Raw genomic sequence first — 25,878 nt, 5'->3', positions numbered from 1 at the left:
AAAGCCCAGAATTAAACCCATGCACCTACAGTCAACATATCTATGACAAAGGAGGCAAGAATATGTGACGGAGAAAAGACAGCCTGTTCAATAAGTGGTGCTGGGAAAACTGGACGACTGCATGTAAAAGAATGAAATTAGAACACTCCCTAACACCATACACAAAAATAAACTCAAAATGGATTAAAGATATAAGACCAAATACTCTAAAACTCTTAGAGGAAAACAGACCACTCTCCAACATAAAGAACAGCAACATCTTCTCAGATCCACCTCTTAATGACAATAAAAACAAAAAAAAAAATGGGATTTGATTAAACTTAAAAGTTTCTGCACAGCAAAGGAAACCCTAAACAAAATGGAAAGACAACCCACGGAATGGGAAAAAAAATCTTTGCAAATGAATTGACTGACAAGGGATTCATCTCCAAAATTTGTAAACACCTCCTACCGCTCCATAACAACAACAACAACAACAAAAAACCCCATCGAAAAATGGGCAGATCTAGACAGATGATTCTTCAAAGACGACATACACATGGCCAAAAAACACACGAAAAGATGCTCAACATCACTTATCATTAGAGAAATGCAAATCAAAACCACGATGAGGTACCACCTTACAGCAGCCAGAATGGCCATCATCAAAAAGTCTACAAACAACAAGTGCTGGAGAGGGTATGGAGAAAAAGGAACCCTATTACACTTTTGGTGAGAATGTAAACTGGTGCAACCACTGTGGAAAACAGTATGGTGATTCCTCAGAAAACTAAAAATGGATCCAGCATTCCCACTCCTGGGCAACTATACAGAGAAAACCATGACTCGAAAAGATACATATACTCCAATGTTCATTGCAGCACTCTTTGCAACAGCCAAGGCATGGAAACAACCTAAATGTCCATCAACAGAGGAGTGGATCAAGAAGATGTGGTACATATACACAGTGGAATATTACTCAGCCATTAAAAGGAAAGAAATACCGGCATTTTCAGCAACATGAATGAACCTAGAAATTATCATGCTAAGTGAAGTCAGTCATACAGTGAGACACCAACATCAAATGCTTTCACTGACATGTGGAATCTGAACAAAGGACACAATGAACTTCTTTGCAGAACAAACACTGACTCACAGACTTTGAAAAAACTTACAGTTTCCGAAAGAGACAGGCTGGGGGGTGGGGGGATACGCTGGGGGTGCGGGATGGAAATGCTCTAAAATTGGGTTGTGATGATCACTGTACAACTATAAATGTAATAAATTCATTGAGTAATAAAAACATAAAATAGAAAAAAATGTTTAGAGCATCTGCCATCTATACATAAATAAACTCCTGTTACACATATATTTAATTAATAAGTTTATATTAATGTTATTCATATGAACTGCTGTACTACTATTTAGAGTCTCTCAATTATACTATGTAACTGGGACCCCCGGAGTGGAAAAAACAAGGCAGAAAATATATTTGAAGTAATAACCTAAAATTCCCAAATCTGATTAAAGACATCAACTTACAGATCCAAGAAACTCAAGGAACCTCAAGAAAATAAATACAAAGAACACATAGCTAAACATATCATAGTCAAACTGCTAAAATTCAAAGGTAAAGTAAAAGTCTTGGAGACAGCTAGGGAAAATCAGCACAATTCACATAAGCTGACTTATCATAAGAAACCACAGAGGTCAGGAGATATGGAAGACCTTTAAAACGCTGAAAAGGGGGAAAAAATTATCAGCCAGAATTCTATATTCAGGATAACTTTAACAACAACAAAAAAAAAATGAGTGCAGACGTGAAGTTTCCAGTCCAGCATGTAATACATTTGGAGGTTACCACTTTGTCTTAACAAGGAAAAAGTTAACAAGCTGAAATATCAGCAACTCTTCTCACATCTGCAAGGTAAGTAAAGTCACAGGGCAAACTGCTAACCCCCAAACTGGGAAATCCAACAGGTGAATACTGAAAATCATAACTTATGAGAGTAGAAACCCACTAGCACAAACCTCCAGAGGAACCAGTGCTGAGAGTAGGAAAACTTGAACTGTAATCAACCAATTGTTGGAGGTTCATTGCGGATAAGTTTGAGAAATTAAAAATTCCAGGGGACCCAGTGATTGGGGGCTCCCACACTTTAGAGTTTTATTTCCTGGAGCTCTACTAGGTTCTCATAGTGAATATCAGAGAAAAATCCTCTTGCACTTCCACTAGAGGAAGTGTAAAAGGAACCATTTTGAAATACGCCAGGGCCTCTGTTCTTAACAAGTCTGCCCACAGAAGAAACTATTTAATCAGAGCCTACCTGCTGGGGTGTTAGCAGTCAAACTGACCTGGAAAAGGGAAATATCCAATTCCAGCCTATTCTAGCTATGCTGGCACACTAGAGGGGAAAATAGTGGGGCACTGAGACATATGAGGTTCACAGCCCAGAAGCACAGGCTCACTAAAAGACTGACTTCTAATCACTGACTATGGAATCTTTCTCCTCCCTGAGCCATTATCACCACATCATTAAAGGCCTATTTACAAGCATCTCTTTTATCCAGTATATCATATGCCTAGTGATCAAGAAAAAATTCTAAGACATACTAAAAGGCAAAAAATACATTTTGAGGAGACAGTGCAAGAATCACAATCAGATTCAGATAATGGAATTATCAGACCTGGAATTTAAAGCAACTATGATTAAATGCTAAGAGCTCTAATGGATACAGTATACGCCCTGCAAGAACAGATGGGCAATATAAACAGAGATGGAAATCCTAAGAAAGAACCAAAAAGAAAAGCCAGAGATCATGAACATTGACATAGAAATGAAGAATGCCTTCATGAAGCGCCCCCCCCCCACACAAAAAAAGGCAGAAAGACTGGAAAGAAACAAATAAGACTGTCTCCATTCAGAGAGAACATGGTTATGTAAAAACTCTAAAGAACAAAAACCAGAAGAAAACAATTAGAACTACTAAGCAAATTTAGCAAAGCTACAGGACACAAGATCAATATCAGAAACCAACTCCATTTCTTTGTACTTGCAGAAGACTGAAACTAAAATTAAGGAAAAAAAAAAAAACACCATCATAAAATACTTGGAAAAAATATAATAAAAGGTGTGCACAACTTCTAAATAAAAACCCTTAAGACATTTTAAAAAGAGATTAAAGAGGACCTTAGTAAATGGAGAAGTAAAGATATTCATGGATTTGAAAACTCAGTATTGTGAAAACATCAATTCTCCCCAAATCTGAAGATTCAATGCAATCCTAATCTCAGTAGTCTTTCTTAAAAATAAAAATTGAAAAAAATTGATAAGCTAATTCTAAAATCTATAAAATGCAAAGGACTTGAAATAGACAAAAGAAATTTTAAAGGAAAAGAAATGGAATCAAGTAAAGGTTTACTACAAAGTTACAGAAATCAAGTTAATGTGGTTACTGGCATAAGAACAGCCATAACAGAGTTCCTGTCGCGGCTCAGCAGAAATGAATCTGACTAGTATCCATGAGGACACAGGTTCGACCCCTGGCCTTGCCCAGTGGGTTAAGGATCCGACATGCCGTGAGCTGTGGTGTAGGTCAAAGATGTGGCTTGGACCTGGCGTGGTTGTGGCTATGGTGTAGGCTGCCGGCTACAACTCTGATTAGACCCCTAGCCTAGGAACCTCCATAGGCTGAGGGTGTGGCTCTAAAAAGTAAAAAAAAAAAAACCAACAACAACAACCAAAAAGGAATAGCCATATCAATGAAGGAATTGATTAATGTGTTCTGAAACCCACACTAATGCAGTCAAATGCTTTTTGATGAGGTACCAAAGCAATTCAATGGGCAAAGGAAAAAATGGTGCCAGAACAAATGGATCCCCACATGTAATAAATAAATGAAGCTCAACTCCTACACCTCAAGCAGTAAAAAATCAGTTCTGAGATCACAGACCCAGACATAAAATCTAAAATTTCAAAGTTTATAGAAGAAAACACGGAGAATTTCTTTGCCACCTGGGAGAAGGCACTTTTTTTTTCTTTTTACAGCCACTCACGGGCATATTAAAGTTCCCAGGCTAGGGGTTGAATCGGAGCTGCAGCTGCCAGCCTACGCCACAGCAACACCAGATTCGAGCCGAGTCTGCAACCTACACCACAGCTCATGACAATGCCATATCCTTAACCCACTGAGCAAGGCCAGGGATCAAACCTGCATCCTCATGGATACTAGTTGGGTTCATTACCACTCAGCCACAATAGGAACTCCACGACATTTAACACAGGAAACAATCACAAAATTTAAAAATTGGTAATTTTTTTAGACTCCATCAAAATTTAAAACCTCTGCCATCAAAAGATGCCATATAGGCAAGACAGAGACTGGGAGGAAATACTCACAAAACATGTCTGACAAAGGACTTGTATCCAGAATATATAAAGAACTCCAAAACTCAATAATAAAAAGACGAAAAAGCCAATAAGAGGCAGGCAAAAGACTTGACAAAACCTTTAGAAGTTAGAGGAATGGGCAATGAGCACATATAAAACTGCACCAACATCATTAGTCATCAGAGAAAATTAAAACCATAATGAGATACCATTATATAGAATAGCTAAAATTTAAAAGACTGACAACATTAAATGTTGGTGAGAATATGGGGCAAGTGGAACATTACTGGTAGGACAAAAAAACATTTTGAATAAAGTTTTGGCAGTATCTTATTGAGTTCAAAAATACCTGCCCTTTGACACAGCAATTCCACTCCCGGGGATTTATCAATGAAAAATTGAACATATGTTCACAAAAAAGACTTGTTTATATATGGCCATAGCCAGCAACTAATTCATCAGCTAAGCATGTTCACCCTATTACATGACTGTCTAGGAATATTAATGGCATCTTAATATTCCTGAAATGCATCATAAAAAGATGAAGATTTTTGGAGTTCCCATCATGGCAGTGGAAACGAATCCAACTAGGAACCACGAGGTTGTGGGTTCGATCCATGGCCTCACTCAGTGGGTTAAGGATCCGGCACTGCCATGAGCTGTGGTGTAGGTCGCAGACGCAGCTCAGATCTGGTGTGGCTGTGGCTGGCAGCTGTAGCTCCGATTCCACCCCTAGCTTGGGAACTTCCATATGCTGCAGGTGTGGCCCTAAAAAGCAAAAAAAAAAGCTGAAGATTTTTAATAGTGCAGGATTTATTATTTGGTGTTTTAAACACATAGAAAGAGTTAAGCACAGTATAATAATGTCTAATACTTTAATACATTGCATTTAGAATACTGTTGGCATAAGCTCATATGATTTGTGAAATGAACTACCATTTTCCTTTCAATATTTAAAATTGCCACTAAAAAAAGAATGAATTGATTAGAAAAAGTCATAGCTTTATTTATGAGTCTTAATTTGAAACAACAATTGTTCCATAAATACGACAATGGATTACGGGCAATACAGTACATTCATACAATGAAAAATTATTCAGCAATAAAAATGGAAGCAATTTCTAATAATCATAGCATCGTGGATGACTCTGATATGCATTATCCTGAGTAAAAGAAGCCAGCACAAATGAGTATGAATTCACATTGATGAAGTTCTAGAATAGACAAAACTAATCTAAGGTGAAAATATCAGAACAGTGGTTACCCAGGGACTAGAGCTATTAAGAAAGAAATTTCTAGTCAGATGGAAATGTTCTCTATCTTGGTAGGATGTGAGTTACAGGATGTTAACTATTTTCAAAAGTGTACATTTATGATTTGTGCCTTTTGGGATACGTAAATTTTCCTCTGAAAAAAGCATGAAGAATTCAAATAGGGTATCAACAGAAAAATTTTGGTGATATAAATCCGAGTTTCCTTACCTGAAAGGATTACTCCATAGTGATTTACTCATAGCTCTACTATTTCCTAACATCTGGATAAAGGCATACATGTAAAGTTGATATTACACCCCAAGTACCCTTATGTTCAATCTTACACCAAACTGGTGCATAATATATAAAAATGATGACAAATCTCCAAACCAAGAATACAAGATTCACTTTAGACAATGAATCCAAACTATCCAGGCGATATTAACTATCCACTCCCTGTTATTTTATCCTGGAGAGCAAGACAATCAAGGGAAATCCCAATATTTTGCAGGCCACACTGACAATACGTACTGTTGAAATTCTATTTCTAGGTATCTACCTTGAAAAGTACTGAACCGTGTATAAAAAGAGGCATGTATAAACAGAGTGTAGCATGGTTTGCTACAGGCAAAAAAAAATCCTAGAAGTTTCCCATTTCTAATTTCATTATTATGGCAATCAAATAAATCATGGCCTGTCCTTATTATGGAAATCAGCTGTTATAAGAATGACATAGATTTATATATACGGATTGGAAAAGATCTCTGAGATAAACTGTTTCATGAAAAAGAAAGCCACATTTACAATACATACAATATAACTTCATTTGTGTATCATATCCATAATTAGAGGTAATCAATATTTTTTAAACTAACACAATACTGATTTCAATTTCTAGACTATTCATGTTAAAATGAAATAGTCTTAAAATAGAACTCTCCTAAGAAGAGATCTAGAGTTTAAGTTTTTTAAAAAGCATGAAACTGAATAAACAACCCTTCTTACTGGAAATAAGTGGTTCTTCCATATTAGAGTTTTATATTTCCAGACGGAAAGGGAATGAAACTATCTCAAATTCTTTTAAGATATTTATTACTCACACTCATTAACTTATTTTAAGACTGAGTATTTAAACAATCTTACATATAAAAATTCCTTATAGTTCCCAAAAGCATATAAAGTGCTTTTATATACACTACTTTACTTTTTCCTAACAACTCTGTGAGGGAGCAAAAATAACTCCCAGATCCCTAAAAATCAATGAAAATTCATCCACTTCCAAGTCTGCCTCTCTTCCAGACCCAGGAGAATTAACACTTCCCTGCCCTGTTTTGCATTTGCAGTCAGACAGAGGCTTTCTATCTAGTTCTCACTAAAGGGATGTGGGCATGGCTGTCATTTCTGAAAGAGAGCAATTTATTTGCTGTGCAAGATCCTCTAGCTCTACTCTTCCCTTGCTGTGGTGAACCCTAAAAGTATTACGCTAAGTTTCTGGAGATGTAACACAGTGTGAACCCTCTACTCATCAACCCCACTATCTGTACTGGTCACACAGTCTGAGTGATAAATGTATTCTGGGTATTCAAGGTCTCTGAGATTGTAGGGGTTGTTTGTTATTTTTAGCATATAACCTCATTTATCATAACTGACAGAATCAGAGTTTTAAAAAAATTAAACAAGCAAAACCGTTAAATAAAGTATATAAGAAAGCATCATAAAGTTCAATCTGAAAACATATGCTAAAGAATATTCCTACCTGATGGTAACATAACTCCCAATCCCAACTTCTAGTTATGTATAACATTCATGGATTAAGTTCTCTCACTTAAAAATTTTTTTGTTGGCCGTGCCTGCAGCATGTGCAAGTTCCCACGCCAGGGATCGAATTTGCTGCCAAAACAGCAACTCAGGCCACTGCAGTGACAACACCAGATCCTTAACCTGTTGCATCACAAGAGAACCTTTTGGAGTAAGTTTTTAAATGTTAAAAAGGATGTTCTTCATTTAACTACATGGCAAAAATGATGAAACTGAATCTAACTTGGTGTTAAATTCAAATTCAAATTTAAACCTCACACCAAAGTATGATTTCAAATTCTACTAATCTTCTACCTCTCTTAATGGTTATAAAATGTCAAATACACAGTCATGATCAAAATTAGCACTAAGATTACTGCCCCAAGAATAACCATCTATTTAGAAAGGAATAACAAGTGCTAAATTTGACTATACTTTTCCTAATAGAGAACTAAGTATAGACAAATACAGAAATTTTTAGCCTACTGCTTGAAAACAGAGATAGCTTTTTCTGACATCACAGGGGCTTCAGTGAGGTAATTTGTGACCTAAACAATTTTAGAAACTAAGAACAAATAACAGAAAAACTAACCTAATTCTCTTCATAGATTCCTTTTTTAAGTAATACCCATAAAAGACTCCTGAATTTCATTTTTTCTGGTTAAAGAAAACCTTTATCCAAAGACATTAATCACTTTTATCCTTAAGGGTCTAGTTTAGAAACTCCCCCAGAATGCCAATAACCATATTTCATCTTTCCAAATAACAGACTCCATGTCATTTTACCAGGGTACTGGGTTTCATGGGAACATGTACTTTTAACATAAGATATTCATCCTCAGGAACCCAGCACAGCCATTTACCAAGAGTTTATGATGTACCAAGTATTGTGGAAAGTACTACACAAAAGACCTCATTTACTTTCTCAACAACTGTGTAATAAAGAATTTGGCTGAACTTTGCCTGGGGTTCCTGGGAGGTAACCTCTAAATGCTTGAAATTTCCTATGTGATAGGAGTGTCTTTGTTATGCACGCTCACTCCACCCCCCACATATCTTAAAGTTTATACTAAAGAGATACTTGGAGCAGAGGTTGGCCTTATCGCAAAGACCAATCATGTGATTGGAGGAGTGGAGTTTTCAGCCACATATTAGCCCCATCTCTGGGAAGGGAAGTTGGATATTGAGTCATGTGACCAATGATTCAATTAGTTATGTCCACATCAATGAAACCTCAATAAAACCTCTGGACACCTAAGTTCGGGTAAGCTTTCCTGACTGGCAATACTTGTGTATATTATCACGCCTTAATGTGCTAGGAGGACAGCATGTCCCTGAGGACAACAGAAGCTTTGAATTTGGAAATCTTGCCCTTTGGCTGGTTCTAATTTGTAAACTTTTGCTATGATAAAATTTTAATCATAAGTACAGCATTTTCCTGAGTTCTGTGAATTGTTCTAGGGAATTATCCAACCTAAGGTAGTCTATGGAGATGCCTGAATTTGTAGCCAGCTGATTAGAAATGAAGATGGCTCTGGAGATCCCCAAGTGTGCAGTGGTATTTTAGAGTCTTATGAAGTCTGAGCCCTTAACCTGGAGTTGGTCAAATTCAAGAAACAACAAAGTTTAGAAATACTGTCTAAGAGTCTGGCCCAAGAATCCTAGGGGGGCCCTTATATATTAATCCTTGTCCCCCACTCCAGGCTACTTGTTTGTCCAAGTGTAGGTCATCAGATACTGCTTTCTTTTCTCAATAGTTCAGGAACTGGCCAATCTGTCTCTTCTTTCTGGATGCCATAGCCTATCCTCTTTTTCTCGGTTTCTTCTCTCCATCAGGCTGGCTAAAAGACAGAACCATCAGAACCATAGCGGTTTTATTGTTTGTCCCTCACCCTGCCTTTCTTTCTTCAACTAGCATATTATTTCCTTTTTATTTTGTTAAGTTTTTGATACTGGCCCTAAAAGGAAATAAATAAATGCAAGTATCGTTTGGCCCAGAAATTCTACTTCTAGGAAAGTATCCTGGGTGTATACTTCTACATGTGCACAAAGACATATACAAAGTATAATAATGTAGTATTAACAATCTCAGAAACAACCTAAATGTCTACTAATAGAAGGCTAGTAGGTAAAGAACAGAACATCCATACAAGAGAATAATATGAGCCATTAAAAACATAAGACACAGTCGACTCTCTCCATATATAATGTTATATAACAATCCTAAGGACAAATCTGAACTGAAATAAGCAAGGTGAAAGCAGTTTTTATGTGGTATGCTAGCATTTAATGAAAAACGTATAAATGCTTACATAGGCATGGAATATCCAGACAAACACACGAGAAACTAGTAACAGCAGTCACTTCTGGAAAAGGGAACAGGGAAATTAGAGGATGAATGGAGCACTTTTGTACCTCTGGAGAAAAAGAACCAAATGAACGCCATGTTTTGCCTATTATTGGTTTTTCAGGTCAATTTTTTAAAAGCAGTGGCTAAAGCTATTCTTGGTGTTCTCTGTCCTTAATAAAAGTATCCTTGCGACCCTTTAGATGGATGTCACAAAAGTAAAAATTCTCTACTCACACCATCAGGCAATCCCCCTACCCAAGGTTATCTTCTTTTTCATTGATTCTATACATCCTCTAAATATGCAATTAGAACACTCAGAATAGGTATGAATGGATTAAGCTATACCTTCACGCCCTACTAAAATGAAATTATATCTCAGAGAAAACTCCAGACTGACACTCAAGTTCAAACTCGACCATGTATATCCAGGAACTCTACTTAAGATCATCCTTTTCTCAGTTTCACCCCCAAATCCTTTGGGCAAACTTCATTTTCAAACACAGGCAAAGAGCACCACTTTCACTGAAGGAATAAATATATTCCTCCTCCTCTCATCCTGTCTTCATTCCTTCAAACACAAGAGCCTATTCCACAATCACTGTTGAAAATAAGATTCTTCCTACTTCCTCTTTTCTAGTAATGAAAGATCTCAGAACTCTGTCAATTTAATCAAGGCCTCCCTATAAAGAAATTAAAACCTGCACTCAACCTATTCTCCCCCAGGATGAACCCCCACACAGACAAATATGGGATTCCTAGGACTAACTGTAGTTAGTCCTGAAAACTGTATCCATGGTTAAAAGACAAAATGAGATGGGAGTTATGCTCATAAGAGAGATTAATGTATTGTATACCTGTAGCACCAGCTGCCCTATTAATTAACTGCCTTGGACAAGAAGTTTTAAAATCCAAAATGGGAAGGATTACCTATACATAATCATGGGTAACATCTTAGAAAGTACCTGGTTTATGATAAATATGATGCTGCCTCTGGAAACGAATGGAAATATGCTAAAAATAGGAATGTTCAAGTAATTTAACTAAAGTAGAGCAAAATAACATCTTTATAAAACTGTCCTCTCTACTTTGAACAATACAGCAAACATTTGTTCAACAAATATTTGCTGAGCACCTAGTATGTCTGAGGCAAACATCTGTAACTGGTAAAAAGTAGCTTACAGATTAGTTTAACTGGTAATAATGAAAGAGAAAAAGGATTCAGGACAAGTCCCAATTTTGAGTCACCAAAAGCTTTTTCCAGCCCCAAAATGATTTTTATTTAATATTCTGCATGTACTTTGTAGTACAGAGACAGTACTGCAATACAACTTGATTTTCTGCTTAGGAATTAGAGTGCTACTGTGTAGTAGTCCCCAGATGTCCAAGTTTCAGGGACCAGTGATCAAAGCAAAGGCTGCTTAATTTTTTTTTCCCTGAAAACATTAAAAAACTAGAGTTCCCTGGTGGCTCAGTGTATTAAGGATCCAGTGTTGTCCCTGCTGTGGCTTGGGTTTGATCCCTGGCCCAGAAACTTCTGCATACTGTGGGCATGGCCAAAAAAAAAAAACCACCAAAAAACCTAGGAGTTTCTGGTGGCTCAGCAGGTGAAGGATGTGATGTTGTTACTGCTGTGGTTCTGGTTACAGCTGTGGTGCAGATCTGATCCCTGGTCCAGGAACTTCGGCATGCCATAGGTGCCACCATTAAAAAACAAACAAAAATCAACCAAAAAACTAAACCTAGTTCATTGCCTTTGTAACACAAACTAATATTTTAATAACAAAGATCATTTCTCAGAATTTAAGAAATAAATTTAGTTGCAAGATAAAATTAGCACTTTTTCCAAATTTCTTTCTTCATTTTACTGAGTATAAGTGAAAAATTCATTAGAGACCAATAATTAAGAATCAAAAAAATAAAATAAAATGAAAAGAACATGGACTTTATAGAGTCAGAGTCCTGATTTCAATTTTTATGACTGCAGGCAAGTCACTTAACCAGGCTATGCATCAGTTTCCTTAGGGATATTATCTCAGAAGTTTACGGGACTAAACATGATTATATATAAAACCCTTAACATTAAATCTGGTGCCTAGAAGGCACTCAACAAAGTGACATGCTTTATTAAAAAATGTTTTAGGGAGTTCCCGTCGTGGCGCAGTGGCAACAAATCCGTCTAGGAACCATGAGGTTGTGGGTTTGATCCCTGGCCTCACTCAGTGGGTTAAGGATCCAGCACTGCTGTGAGCTGTGATATAGGATGCAGATGCCACTTGGATCTGGCATAGCTGTGACGTAGGCCAGCAGCTGCAGCTCTGACTGGACCCCTAGCCTGGGAACCTCCATATGCCACGGGTGTGGCCCTAAAAAAAATAAAAAATTAATTAAAAAAAAGTTTTGGGACTTCTACTTCTTGTTATGGCACTATAATTGGTACTGAACTAGTCCTCCACTGTACACAACCATAAATCTAGATGACTACATGAGGCAACTATTTCCAGGCAATCAATAGGCAGCACTAGGCTGCAATCACTAAGAGAAGGGAAATTCATGAGCTGAGTCCCATGATGTCCCTGCCTCTCACTAAGGAAGTAAATTCCCACCTGTGTCACAGCAAGCTAGAACCTAAGCAGAACAGGAAGATTTTGCGCCACTGAGACTAGATCAGAATCCAGGGCAGATAAAATAGTTAGAAACCATGCGTCAGGGTACCAGAGAGGGAAAATGTGTACAGGATAGGAGGGGTCAGAAAGGGATAGAAATCTATGTACCAGAGAGTGAATTCTTGGCTGCACACACATGGGGCAACACTCTTCAAGTTCACTGAAGAGCTGCTGCTATGGAGTTGAGAGTGGGACTCAGATACTTGAAGCCCAACAAGCAGTGCTAGAACACTTTGGATTTCTGGTCAAGGTAGACACCATGATGAGATACCAACAAGGCCATGACTTGGATTAAGGACTATGCATCTTAAAGACTTCAGATCTGCCCTAATAAGGTATTGGGGGAAGGCCATTATTGTCCAACATGGGGTATGGAGCTCAGTTGGGATAAGGAGGGCAACTACACAGAGCTGGATGACAGTGACAACAGCAGCAAAAGAATGGTTGCATACAGAGGAATAATCAATTAAGTACTTCCAGGATGAGACTCATGTTCATCAGAGAAGGGAGTTAAAACATGCAAAAGGAGAACCTGTGAACTGCAACTAGAGAGATCACTGTAAACACATGATCTACAAATACACAGATTCACCAACAGGGCCTAGGAGTAGTGACGTATCAATAGCAACAAGGACATTTAGCATCTCACTTCTGAACACTAACCTTCACAAAAAGAACCAGGCTCTTGGAGAAATGGTTAATTGCAAGGCTGGGGCAGGGGAAAAAAGCCCAAGATGTGCCCGAAATAGCTTGCCAATGTCAGAAAGAAAAAAGAAGTGCACAAAGAACAATGGGAACATGAAAAAGAATAAAGGACAGCTTGAAGGGCCTCCCACTGGTCAAATCTCAAACAATTTTGACCACAGTAATAATGGGACTCCATGAATATATACTGACATAAATAAATTAATAAAATGAACATTTGATAAGGAACAGGATGGTTAGTAGTCTTAAAGTAACTGTTAAACAAACACTTACTAATTACAGAAGGAAAAAGAGTTACTTTACAGTGAAGAAGCCATGCAGATGGCCCCTTAATCAGGTGATTAAGGTTAAAGAGTTACTGAACCAAATCAAAATCATATGCTACACAGGATACAATGAGAACGTGATTTCTGCGATATTCCTGTGAAAGAGGCAACCTGACTCTAATCATAAAGCATATCATGATTATACCATGATCATCAATGCAAATTTATGGACATTTACAAAATCAATGGCCTATAATTTTTAAAAGTGCCAAGATCATAAAAGTCAAAGAAAAACCGATGCAACATTCCAGATTTGAAGATTAAAAGACATGACATTCAAATGCACGCTCTGGGAGTTCCCGTCGTGACTCAGTGGTTAATGAATCCGACTGGGAACCATGAGGTTGCAGGTTTGATCTCTGGCCTCGCTCAGTGGGCTGTGGTGTAGGTCGCAGATGTGGCTTGGATCTGGCATTGCTGTGGCTTTGGCAGAGGCCGGTGGCTACAGCTCCGATTAGACCCCTAGCCTGGGAACCTCCATATGCCGCAGGAGAGGCCCTAGAAAAGGCAAAAAGACAAAAAAACCCAAAATGAATGCATGCTTTGGAAGTGGATCTTTTTGCTATAAAGGACATCACTGGAATAATTGGATCTCAGTTTCTTCATCTGTAAATTATGAGGTTAAGCTAGATGTATTGTTCCAAACATCAATAAAGGACTCAAAGAGGTTTTTGTATAGACAAATAAAAAACTAGATCTAACAGCACCATGTTGATAAAGAAAAGATTACCACAGACACCCAGGAGTCTTAACCAAAATTAAGCTTATAAAATTTATTAAGTTTATATTGTACAGGGAAAAACTCTTAAGGAAAAAAATGCTACACTGTGCCTCTATCAATAACATAGATACACAATGGAATATTACCTAGCTATATAATCTAATATGGACAGATGTCAATATCAAGATTTTTGTTAGAGAAAGGAAAATTTGGCCTGGTCTATCTAACATATTCTCTTTTCTATGTAGGTTTGCATACACACACACACACACACACACAAAGACGGCCCCAGTGAGAGCCTCCTTGCCTGCCTGTTTGCATCTCTCTCAAGTGTCCTATTCTAATAAATCTATTCGTTGCTGATCAAAAAAAAAAAAAAAAAAAAAAAAGACAGCCCCCAAATATGGGCCTGTATGTGCATAGAAAATTTCTGGAAGGATACATAAGAGTATGTTAACAATGATTAGTTCAGACAAATAGGAGTAGATTGTCATAAAGAAGATGGAGCACCTTCTTCTCCATCTTCTACCTTTGTATACTCAGTTCTCAACAAGAAATTTAAAACAAAACAAAAATAAAGTCAACCTAATAGTAGCAAGTACACATAACACCCAGATGATGGTTTCTAACTAACATTCCCAACCAAATGGAAATGCCCTGCAGAAATAGCTGATTCCACATATGAGCCAGAGTAAGTACAAACTGAGGTGTGGACATCCTGCGCCAGAAAGCAAAGATGCACCCAAAGACTAATGAAGGCATGTGAGAAAGACAAAGAAGCAAGTTAGTGGGATGGAGCTCCCAAAGGCCAAATGTGGGCTAATTCAAATATCAAAAAGAATCACTGTAACTACCAAGAAAAGCAAGGAAGCAATTATTACAAGAGTCAAGGTAGGAGTTAGTTATAGAGAAGGAAAAAAGCACAAGTAGCTTTCTAGAATGCTGGTGATGCTCTATTTCTTGACCTGAAAAATAATTACATAATGCATTTTTAGACTCATTTATTAAACTGTATATATTTGTTGTGTAGATTATACATACACACATATATAAAATATTTCATAATTTAAGAAGTAAAAACAAGAAAGAAAGAAAGAAAACGACAATATTTTACCTGCAAGAGTATGTAGGCTCTCCCACTTTAAAAACACGACCACAAAGATGAGACGGTTTGTTTGTTTGTTCAAGTTTTGAAAATCCCAACCCAGGATCTTCACCACAAAGGTACCATTCCATTGGTCCCAACAAAACTTGGTGTGCCAACGTGTCTTCTTTCTGTGGAAAAGGGTTGGGACCCCTGCAGTAGATTTTGGGTACATAATAGGCCAAATGCTGATATACTTCTCTAGCGAGGTCAGTTGCTTGCAGCCATTTCTTTAAAAAAAAAAAAAAAAAAAAGAGAAAAAAGAAAAAAAGTTTTAAACAATGTCAGTAAACTGCTAATTTTTTTTTTTTTGGTTATGCAAGTAATGAGTTTTATTTTTTTTACCTTTTTAAAAATGATTATTTTTTCTAATATATCTGGTTTACAGTGTTCTGTCAATTTTCTACTGTACAGCAAAGTGACCTAGTCACACATACATATATACATTCTTTTAATAAACTGCTAATTTGAATAAATTTATTATCTTTTAGGTATAAAAAGATAATAAATTTTTAATTTGTTGTTTTGTTTATTATTTTTGTTGGCAACATTCATCATTGAATGTCTTCTTCCCAAAAAGGGTAAAATTCATTTAGAATTGTACCAAAATGTCCAGTGTTTTAGAATTCTACTTTATTTAAAGTGAAAGTAAAATTAAAGTGAAATGAGCCCATCTCCTCAAAATAGCTCCTGAAGCAAATTTCCATAGGCTACACAGGAAAATGACCACAACAAATCACCATATAAGACATTAGCCACTGAGCCCATATGACTTCCTTTCTAATTTCTAATGCTCTGCTCAAATGATATTCTGATTGAGATTTGGATTCTCTTGCCAGTTTGCTGATAGGAAGACCATACAGTAAACATGAACAGCAAATACACTAATTGTACTTCTCAATGATTAATAAATGACATGCCAGTCTCTTATGAATGTCAGTCCACGGAAGACTTTTGTTCCATCATGACTTTTTTCCCTGATCAACCTCTCTATAAGCCCTTTCTCCTTTGCGCTCCCTATTAAAAACATTTTATTTATTTATTTATTTATTTTTGTTGTTGTTGTTGTTGCTATTGCTATTTCTTGGGCCGCTCCCGCGGCATATGGAGGTTCCCAGGCTAGGGGTCCAATCGGAGCTGTAGCCACCGGCCTACACCAGAGCCACAGCAACGCGGGATCCGAGCCGCGTCTGCAACTTACACCACAGCTCACGGCAACGCCGGATCGTTAACCCACTGAGCAAGGGCAGGGACCGAACCCGCAACCTCATGGTTCCTAGTCGGATTCGTTAACTACTGTGCTACAACTCCTAAAAACATTTTAAAAAGCCACTTTTCCCTACCCCCAAAGTTTTACATGCTATTACCTGAGATAATTATACATAGATATCTAATAGATACTGTAATAGTAGAACTTACAATTAGAAATATAGGAGTTCCTGCAGTGGTGCAACGGGATTGGCAGCATCTTGGGAGTGCTGGGATTCAGGTTCGATTCCCAGCCCCTCTCTGATGTTGCTGCAGCTTAGGTCAAAACTGCAGCTGGGATCTGATCCCTGGCCCAGGAACTCCATACATCATGGGGAGGGAGGGAAAGAAAGAGAGAAAAAGAGAAAGAAAAAAAGGAGGGAGGGAGGGAAGGAAAGAAGGAAGAAGAGAGGGAGGGAAGACAGACAGGAAGGCAGGCAGGCAGGAAGATTTGGTTTTCTTCCCACTCCCAACAGAGCTTCTAAAACTCTTGAAATATCCTAAGTGACAAGTGAAGTAAAGGTGAAAGGAGTGTCTTGTTATTCATAATAAGCCCCTTTCAACCTGACCTGAGTTGGTGTTACAGAGGTGACTTTTGGAAACCCCCTAGGTACTAGTTGCCAGGGGAACTAGCCATGTGATGAGTAGGTTGGTACTTACAGGCTCCACCTCCAACAAACTTTAGGGAAGCAAGATGCACTAGAGGTAGAGTTAATCATTAAGGACCAATGATGTGATCATCATGCCCGTGGAGGTGGGAAGCCTCCATAAAAATCTCTAAATGTGGGGGTTCAGAGAGCTTCCTGTTTGATGAACACACAGAGGAGCTGGAGCGCCCTGAGAGGGTATGGGAGCTCCATAACCCCCTCATATACCTTGCTCTATTCCATCTGGCTGTTCCTGAATTGTATCATTTTATAATAAGCCAGTAATGTAGTAAATACGCAGTTTATCCAAGTTCTATGAACCATTCTAGCAAATTACTGAACTCCCCCTATTTGCAACTTAAGCTGTGGGTAACCTGAGAACCCAGTGCTTGTACTGGCATCTGAAGCAGTGGGGCGCGCGCAGGGCGGGGGGCAGTCTTATAGACTGAGCCCTGAATCTGTGGAATCTGATGCTAACTCCAGGTGTTTAGTGTCAGAACTGACTAAATTATAGGACACAGTTGGTGTCTGCAGAGAATGAGAGAACTGCTTGGTGTGGGAATAGCCCCCTCCCCTGCTAACACACACACACATTTGGTGGCCAGGAGTACTGGTGTGAGAGTAGAAAGAAACAGAAGATAGTTTTTCCTTTCAGACACCAACTTAATCTGTTCAAAATTGAACACATGATTTCTCACACCACTGGGAAAAAAACCCCAACAAAACCTGCTCTTTTCCCCATTTCCCTATTTTATTGTCTTTTGTCATTTTAGGGCCACACCTGCAGCACATGAAGGTTCCCAGGCTTGTGGTCGAATGAGAGTATAGCCACTGACCTACACCACAGCTCACAGCAACGCCAGATCCTTAACCCACTGAGCGAGGCCAGGGATCGAACCTGCATCCTCATGGACACTAGTCGGGCTTGTAACCGCTAAGCCATGATGGGATCTCCCCCATTTCCCTATTTTAGACAATAGTATCTACCCAGGTATTCAAATTAGAAAAACATAGAAATCTTTCTTCCTCACCCCAACATCCAATCATGTATTTGGCCTCGTAAATATCTGCTGAATCCATCTATTTCCCTCCCACCATCTCCACTGGCAATACCTCCACTTCCCTAGTCCAAACTCCCACTCCTGTCTTTGGCAAGGATAAGTGCAATCACGTCCTAACCGGTAATCCCCGCTAGTCTTGCCCCCCTACAGTCCCTTTTCCAACTCACCACCAGAGTGTTGCCTGCAAAATGCCAATCCCATCATGTCATTCAGCTTCCCCTTGATTTAGGATCAAGTAAAGTTCCCTGACATGGTTTATAGAGCCCTCTACCTTGTATCATACTCTCCAGTCTCCTTTTCCTCAACTGTATTGTTCCTCTCTCTCCAATTGACAGGGCTATTTCCTACTCATTCTTCAGATCTCAGTTTATATTTCACTTTCTCTAAGATGCCTTCTCGGCCCACTCCTCACCCCCATCTATTCCCATACCCCCAGATCTAAAACAGAACAAAGCCCCAGTGGGCATTTAGTAAAATCTGCTAACTAAATGACCATAAATATGTTTACACTACTGATTGTCACTTGATATTGGCATTACAGAAAGATGTTCCACATGGCTTTAATGAAAGCAGAAAGAAAGCAGATCCAGGCTCGCAGTCTCTAAACACTAAACTGAATAAACCCTATACAAGGCATCCTTCAAACCATCTCCCTTCTTTTCCCTTTCTAGTTTCCCCTGTATTCTGTCCTTTATTTATTCCTGCCTCCCATGTCAATTCCATCTAGGTGTTTGTCTTCCTCACTTCTTTGCATAATTGCAACTGACTCATTTTAGCTCTAAATGAAGTAAAAATATGAAATCAGAAAACATGAAACAACTCACTTCTACAAAAATGCAGTAAACTCACCTGCTAACTCATAGGTCCACTGCTTACCTACAGATTACAATCTAACTTTCAAATTAAATCCCTGTTAAAAAAGAGTTTATATTCAAGTGATGTCTAACACCAGAGAGTATAATGTCTTCATTTTAACTATTACTTGCACAATATTCAGACCACTTCCTCCCTTTGAAAAACAACATGTATAAGAAAGATTTTAAATATTCATGAAGTGGTATATACTAACTCTCTAGTCAGTTTCAAATTTTAGAAAACTTTTCCAAAAAATGTAAAAATCTTGTTCATAAGTTAAGGGGCTAGATGGAAGCTTATACTGAAAACTGTGAAAGTTTTCACCCCTGAAGTGAAATAATCCTTTTCAAACATTATTAATTTTGCTGTGTTTACTTTAAGCAAGTAGGAAAGAGACTAAATTATTCTTTTCTGTTGTTGTTGTTGTTGCTATTTCTTGGGCCGCTCCCGCGGCATATGGAGGTTCCCAGGCTAGGGGTTGAATCGGAGCTGTAGCCACCGGCCTACACCAGAGCCACAGCAACGTGGGATCCGAGCCGCGTCTGCAACCTACACCACAGCTCACGGCAACGCCGGATCGTTAACCCACTGAGCAAGGGTAGGGACCGAACCCGCAACCTCATGGTTCCTAGTCGGATTTGTTAACCACTGCGCCACGACGGGAACTCCCTAAATTATTCTTAAAACAGTACTTCTTTGGAGACAATTCCCAGGTTTAAGGATTTTCTCCAAAAGGAGGAGTGGCTCTAAATCAAAATAACACACACACACACACACTCTTCAGTAAAGGATGAGTTAAAAAAAAAAAAAAAAAAGGTAGTCAATAGCAAAAGGCAGAGTCAACCAAAAAGCAAAGCAGAATCTAATTCTTTGAGCTATAAAACATGTTGGCCACATCCAAGGGGTTTTCACTCATTGTCAGCAAACTCTATTTCAATATGAAAGAAGGCAGTCAAATTATCCTAAGTGATTTCTTGTTTATGGATGAAAAATTAAGCTTTAAGTTTCAAGAATTCTAAAAAAAGGAGTTCTTGCTGTGGCGCAGCGGAAACAAATCTGACTAGGAACCATGAGGTTTCGGGTTCGATCCCTGGCCTTGCTCAGCGGGTTAAGGATCTGGTGTTCCCGTGAGCTGTGGTGTAGGTCACAGACTTGGCTTGGATCTGATGTTGCTGTGGCTCTGGTGTAGGCTGGCAGCTGTAGCTCTGATTAGACTCCTAGCCTGGGAACCTTCACAAGCCTCGGGTGTGGCCCTAAAAAGCAAAAAAAAAAAAATAAATAAATAAATCAAGAATTCACCTCCATGACCTTAGGAAACTAGGCTTCCATCTTACAACATATTTAAAGATTTATTTTAAAAGCAATTTTTAATTTTTCTTATATTTTAGGTTCCCATTTCTCTTAAGACTTCACCTCTGCAGAATTTCAATCCGGGGAAGATAAAAGGTAATGCTTTCTAAAAGAAATTATGTTGTCTTGTGGCTCCAAGGACACTGATGGGTCAAATATGTTCATATATTTTTTTGAACAAAAAATTCAGAAACTGGAGTTCCCATCGTGGCTCAGTGGTTAACGAATCCGACTAGGAACCATGAGGTTGCAGGTTCGATCCCTGGCCTTGCTCAGTGAGTTGAGGATCCGGCGTTGCCATGAGCTGTGGTGTAAGTTGCAGACACGGCTCGGATCCCACGTTGCTGTGGCTCTGGTGTAGGCCAGCGGCTACAGCTCCGATTAGACCCCTAGCCTGGGAACCTCCATATGCCACTGGAGCGGCGCTAGAAATGGTAAAAAGACAAAAAAAAAAAAAAAATCAGAAACTAATATTAGCTTCTGGTTAAGGAAAAAAAAAAAAATCAGCCGCCCGGAGTGGGAGTTCGATCCCCAGTCTGGCACAGTGGGTTAAAGGTTGCGGGGCTGCCACAGCTTGGATTCAATCAATGGCTGGCCTGAGACTTCCATCTGCTGTGGAGGCAGCCATTAAAAAAAAAAAAAAAAAAAAAAAAAAGTCACCTTCTATAAAATATATTAATATTAAAACAAGCATTTCACTAACTTATCTTTTATTGCTTATTATTTTAAATTACTAACAAGCCACAAAAATGTGGTTCAAAAAGGGCAGGCATATGTTCCAAATTTAAAACTACCTAACAAATCTGGGATTTATGACAGGCATTTTAATGTCATTAAATTTCAACACTTAATATATAAAACAAAGTACTTGTACATGAAAATCCTATACCAGAGATATTGAATTAGTGACAGGCAACAGTATAGATTTTTTTTTTTAATTGTAAAGAGAAAATGAGCAAGAAGAAAAAAATTCTGGCTGCCTTTCAGAATGGCTTACATATTTCTCAAAAGAAAAGCTATAGCTTTTTATATTAGTTCTCACTAACATAAGCTAACTGTAAAAATTACTGAGATTTCTAATTTGGCTGCATGTTAATCTGTCTTTATGTCAGACACTTGTGGCTGTCACTAGTAGGCACAACAGAGTAATGAGCACTACCTTATCAGAAGTCCTTGATAAGGGAAGTAGAGAAACTGTCAACTCATTCCACTAAGTAAACATGTTATGACAATGTTTCCAAGAGCTTTCCTTTTTTGAAAGCTAAATTTCAGCCTTGGGATAGAGAGCAAGTACAATAAACATAAAAATGAAAGAATCCCTAGGGGTTAGCCTTTTATCAGAGTGACTAATTATTATTCTATACCAAATTAAAACTGTATTCTTTAACCAATTTGATTTTGCTTTTGTACAAGGATAACCAATGTGTAAGATAATTATGAAACAACAATCTAAAACAATTGCTAGAGCTAAAATGGAAGTTTTAAGAACTACGTTAAAAAAAATGAGAAAAAAGGAAAATTTTAAACAACTCATATTAAGGGTTCTAGAAATGAAGTAAAAGCATTCTCAAATCAAAATAACAGCAACTCAGTAATAAAAGACAAAATAATCTAATTTTAAAATAGGCTAGAGAACTGAATTGACACTTCCAAAGAAGTTATAAAAATAGCCAATAAGCTCATGAAAAGGTGTCAAACATCATGAGTCATCAGGGAAATACAATTCAAAACTAAAATGAGATAGCTACCCCTTCACAGCAAACAGAATGGCTAGAATCAAATGGCTAGAATCAACATTTAATAAATGTTGGCAAGATGTGGCAAAGCCCCCTGAAACCTTCACTTCTGCTGGTAAGGTAAAATGATACAGCCGCTTCAGTTTAGCAATTCCTGATCCAGCAATTCCAATCCTGGATATACGCCCAAGGGAAATGAAAACATACATCCCCACAAGAAAGTGTACACAAATGTTCACGGTAGCACAGTTCAAAATCTCACCAAAGTGGAACCAACCCAAATCTCCATCAAGTGATGAATGAATAAATAAAATATGGTATATCCACATAATGGACTATTATCTGGCAGTAAAAAGGAATGAAGTATTGATGATACACGCTAAAACATGGACAAACCTTAAAAACCCTACCTAAGTGAAAGGAGCCAGTCACAAAAGACAACATATTATAGGATTCTATTTACTGTCTACTTGAAATTTCAAGAATAGACAAATCAATGCAGACAAAAAATAGGTTAGTACCGGCCTAGGGTTTGGGAGGTTAGAGGAAAATAGGAAGTGACTGATAACAGGTATTGGATTTCTTTTTTAGGATGATAAAAATGTTCTAAAATTGATTGTGGTGATGGCTACACAACTCTGAATATACTAAAAACTACTGAATTGAATTGTAAGATTATGTGAATTATATATAAAACTACTGAAAATTTCAAAGCATAAGGTAACCAATGTAGATACAAAACTACATAAAACTTCTATAATGAATATGATTACTTTCATACTTGGGGGAAAAATGATATATGTACTTCTTAAGTCATAATCATCTATGGGAACATATAATCAAATCTGTGGAGCATGAAATGGAGGCAGACTTAAGAAATGCTGGGCAAGTCATATGTGCGGAATCAACTCTAACAAGGAAAAGAGAAAACTAGAACAGAGTTTGTGATCTTCACAAACTCAAACTAAGGCCAAATTAATAAATTCTGATTGCATTTCCCTTAATTTCCTCTACTATACCTGCGTGAGAATTTCACTGCACAAGGACTAGGAGTGTTGGTCTCCAGCAGCGGTTTTAAACTAGCTTCCTCAGGAACCACAACAAATTGGAGAGGCTCTAATTACTTAATAGTTTGCACTTGCAGAATTTGGAAACTAGAGTGCATAACCTGTATCGCTCGGTCAACAAAACTCCGTAGGAGTAAAAAAAAAATTTTTTTTGAGGAGATTAGATGTCAATATGGGTACTGACAGGATGACATGGATAGGCAGTAACTGTCATTACCATTTTACTATTTACTTTCATTTTCTTTTTCAAGTCTCTTTATAAATGAAAGGCAGGTGGGGAAAATCCTTGGATTGTTGCAATATTAAGCAGAAAGTAAATGAAAACACATCTAGACTAAAAAACAAACAAAAAAACAAAGACTCATCATTCAACAATGTATTTCTTCAAATGTTTCACCTCTATTCCTGTGATTTATTTCCACTACAACTTTACTGTCATCAATTCACCCCGAAATAACTCACTACAGAACACCACTGAAATTTTGTTCCTAACATTCAGATTGTTGACTTGTGTTCAAAGGTCACTCCCTTCCTAGCAGCTTTTTAAATCCAAGGCCTTAGAGGTGGGGCCTCAGCTGTTTGGGTCCATTCTTAATCATTCCGAACGATCTGTTCTAATAGGTGTTCCGTGTTCTTAAGGAAAGATGCCATAAAGTTTTGTTAATTATTTTACAACTCTGCTACTTATACAAGCATATTCATATTACAGTTTCAGTACAATACTGGGTCTGAATGCTTTAAGTTTGGGGCATAACTGCCCCCACTATACCATGACCAAACTTCACATTATTAGCATCCATTTACTAAGAGTTGTTCTCTCAAAGTTATATAATGTTCGTTTATCCACCCAACTACCCCCAACTCCTGGAAAAATTATTTTTAATCTCCCAGTCTCCACCACTACTTTCTCAATCTCAGTAAACGTGTCAAGACACTACTTTCTGCACATTCATCAACGCTGTCGACTGACCAAACAGGTGCAAAAACGCACAAAACAGGGTAAAGAGGAAGAACGATATCGTTTGCATCCTTCGGTGCCTAGAGCGGTCCCAGAAACAAAGTGAGGTAGCAGGTTTCAGAGGAGGAGGCAAGGCTCAGCTTATCTCAGGAAAAGGAAGCAGAAGGGATAAAGTACCCCAAGCACCAGGAAGCGTCTCTCCCTCCTATCTTCCAAGAGTTGGCATAAAAGGCAAAGGCCCTGGGTTAGGGACTTCCTGGGAGAAATAATGGAAGCGCGAAAAGGAACGTGAAGGTGGCTGTGCATCCAGCAGACTTGCGGGCTATTTGTGGATAAAGACAGAAGGACAGGAGCAGAATCTGGGGCCTCCCTGGGCCGTTACCCACAGGGCGAGAACCGAGAAGCCGGCGCGGTCGTCACCCCAAGTCCGGGCCCGGCAGCTCCCGGATTTCCAGGAGTCGGTTCCTCCCCCGGGGCGCGGCCTGCGACAGCCGGACGTCTCCGCCCGGGTCCCGGCACTCACCCCCGCGGTCTCCTCAGCCGAACATTCCAGCAAACTCCGGTCGATGGCCTGCACCTCGGGCTCCAGCTCCGACGCCATCTTCCTTCCTGCGCTTCCCCAGCGCTGACGCTGCTATCTCCGCTCCGAGGGCCGCGGCCTCGCCACAGCCCCCGCGTCCGAGACTTCCACCTCTGCCCCGGGCGGTCGGTCGGGAGCCGTCCAGGCGGCGGAAGTCGGAGAAGACGGAGAGTAGCGTGAGGTGAGGCGTACAGGAGGGACGGTGCCTCCCGCGCTCCCTCTTGGGCCCTGCGCCCAAAAGTCAAGACACTGCCTCGTCCCTACCCCGGGGAAGGACACAGAGAACCCCGGGCCTGGCACTCTTGATCGCTTCTACCGCGTCCGGCACCAGGAAAGAAGCAATTACACCCAAAATAGGAAGCAAAGCACCCTGGGAACTGTAGTCGTCCTCCATAGGGCCGGGGTTGGGGGGGGTAGAGGTGGAGCCCTTACAAGGAGCCCCACTATGGCACTATGGGAGTTGTAGTCCATCTCTTCCTAAGAGACTAGGCAAATGGCACACCAGCGGGCGGGGCTTTTCCGCACGGCTGGAATCATGGGAAGAGATTAGTGGCGAGAAGCGCCCACCCGGGAAGAGGAAGAAGCGCGAGATACTGTGGGGTACCGTAGTTTTATTCCCCCAACACCGTTTGTTCGTATTTCTGTCCCGCAAGCCTAGAACCGTACCTAGCACGTGGTAGAACTCGAATACGAAAGCCTGGCATACGTGCGAACTCAAATACTTGTCGAATGAATGAATTAGTTCTATTCGTATAGTTCTATGGCCATCAGCCATCAACCCCTCTTTCCGTTAGATTGGTGACCGAGGTGTACATTTTCCACGTTTTTGAAGGTCTCGAAAACATGCCGTTTTAAAACGCTGTTAAAGGATGTATTTCCAAGTGATTTAGTTAAGACCGTTCATTAAAATTTATTTCAAATCTTGGGAGTTCCCTGGTGGCCTACCGGTTAAAGGACCCATCATTGTCGCTGTTCCTGCTCTAGTCACAGCTGTGGTGAGGGTTGGATACCTGCCCAGGAACTTATGCATGCCTCAGGAAAAAAAAA

The 25,878-nt window shown here is 39.1% G+C and overlaps 1 protein-coding gene across 9 annotated transcripts in view; it reads right to left on the bottom strand.

Moving 5' to 3' along the window:
- UBR2 (ubiquitin protein ligase E3 component n-recognin 2) overlaps positions 1-25,225 on the bottom strand; it is a 129,494-nt gene extending 104,269 nt beyond the window's left edge. For 5 of the 9 annotated variants that reach the window (XR_002345723.1, XR_002345724.1, XM_021098701.1 and 2 more), the window contains exons 1-2: positions 24,775-25,169; positions 15,300-15,559 (exon numbers count right to left, since the gene is read on the bottom strand). Coding sequence is in view for 5 of the 9 variants with exons in the window: in XM_021098701.1 (XP_020954360.1) it covers positions 15,300-15,559; positions 24,775-24,852 (338 nt within the window). In the remaining 4 variants the exon portion in view is untranslated. Of the gene's footprint in view, positions 1-15,299; positions 15,560-24,774 lie in introns of all 9 variants that reach the window. The other 4 variants (XR_001297863.2, XR_002345725.1, XM_021098699.1 and 1 more) reach the window with 4 other exon arrangements.

This window comes from Sus scrofa, chromosome 7 (genome assembly GCF_000003025.6).
Source record: "Sus scrofa isolate TJ Tabasco breed Duroc chromosome 7, Sscrofa11.1, whole genome shotgun sequence".
Taxonomy (NCBI): domain Eukaryota; kingdom Metazoa; phylum Chordata; class Mammalia; order Artiodactyla; family Suidae; genus Sus; species Sus scrofa.
The sequence above is the reverse complement of the archived record's forward strand: the minus strand, read 5'-3'. Positions and strand labels throughout refer to the sequence as shown.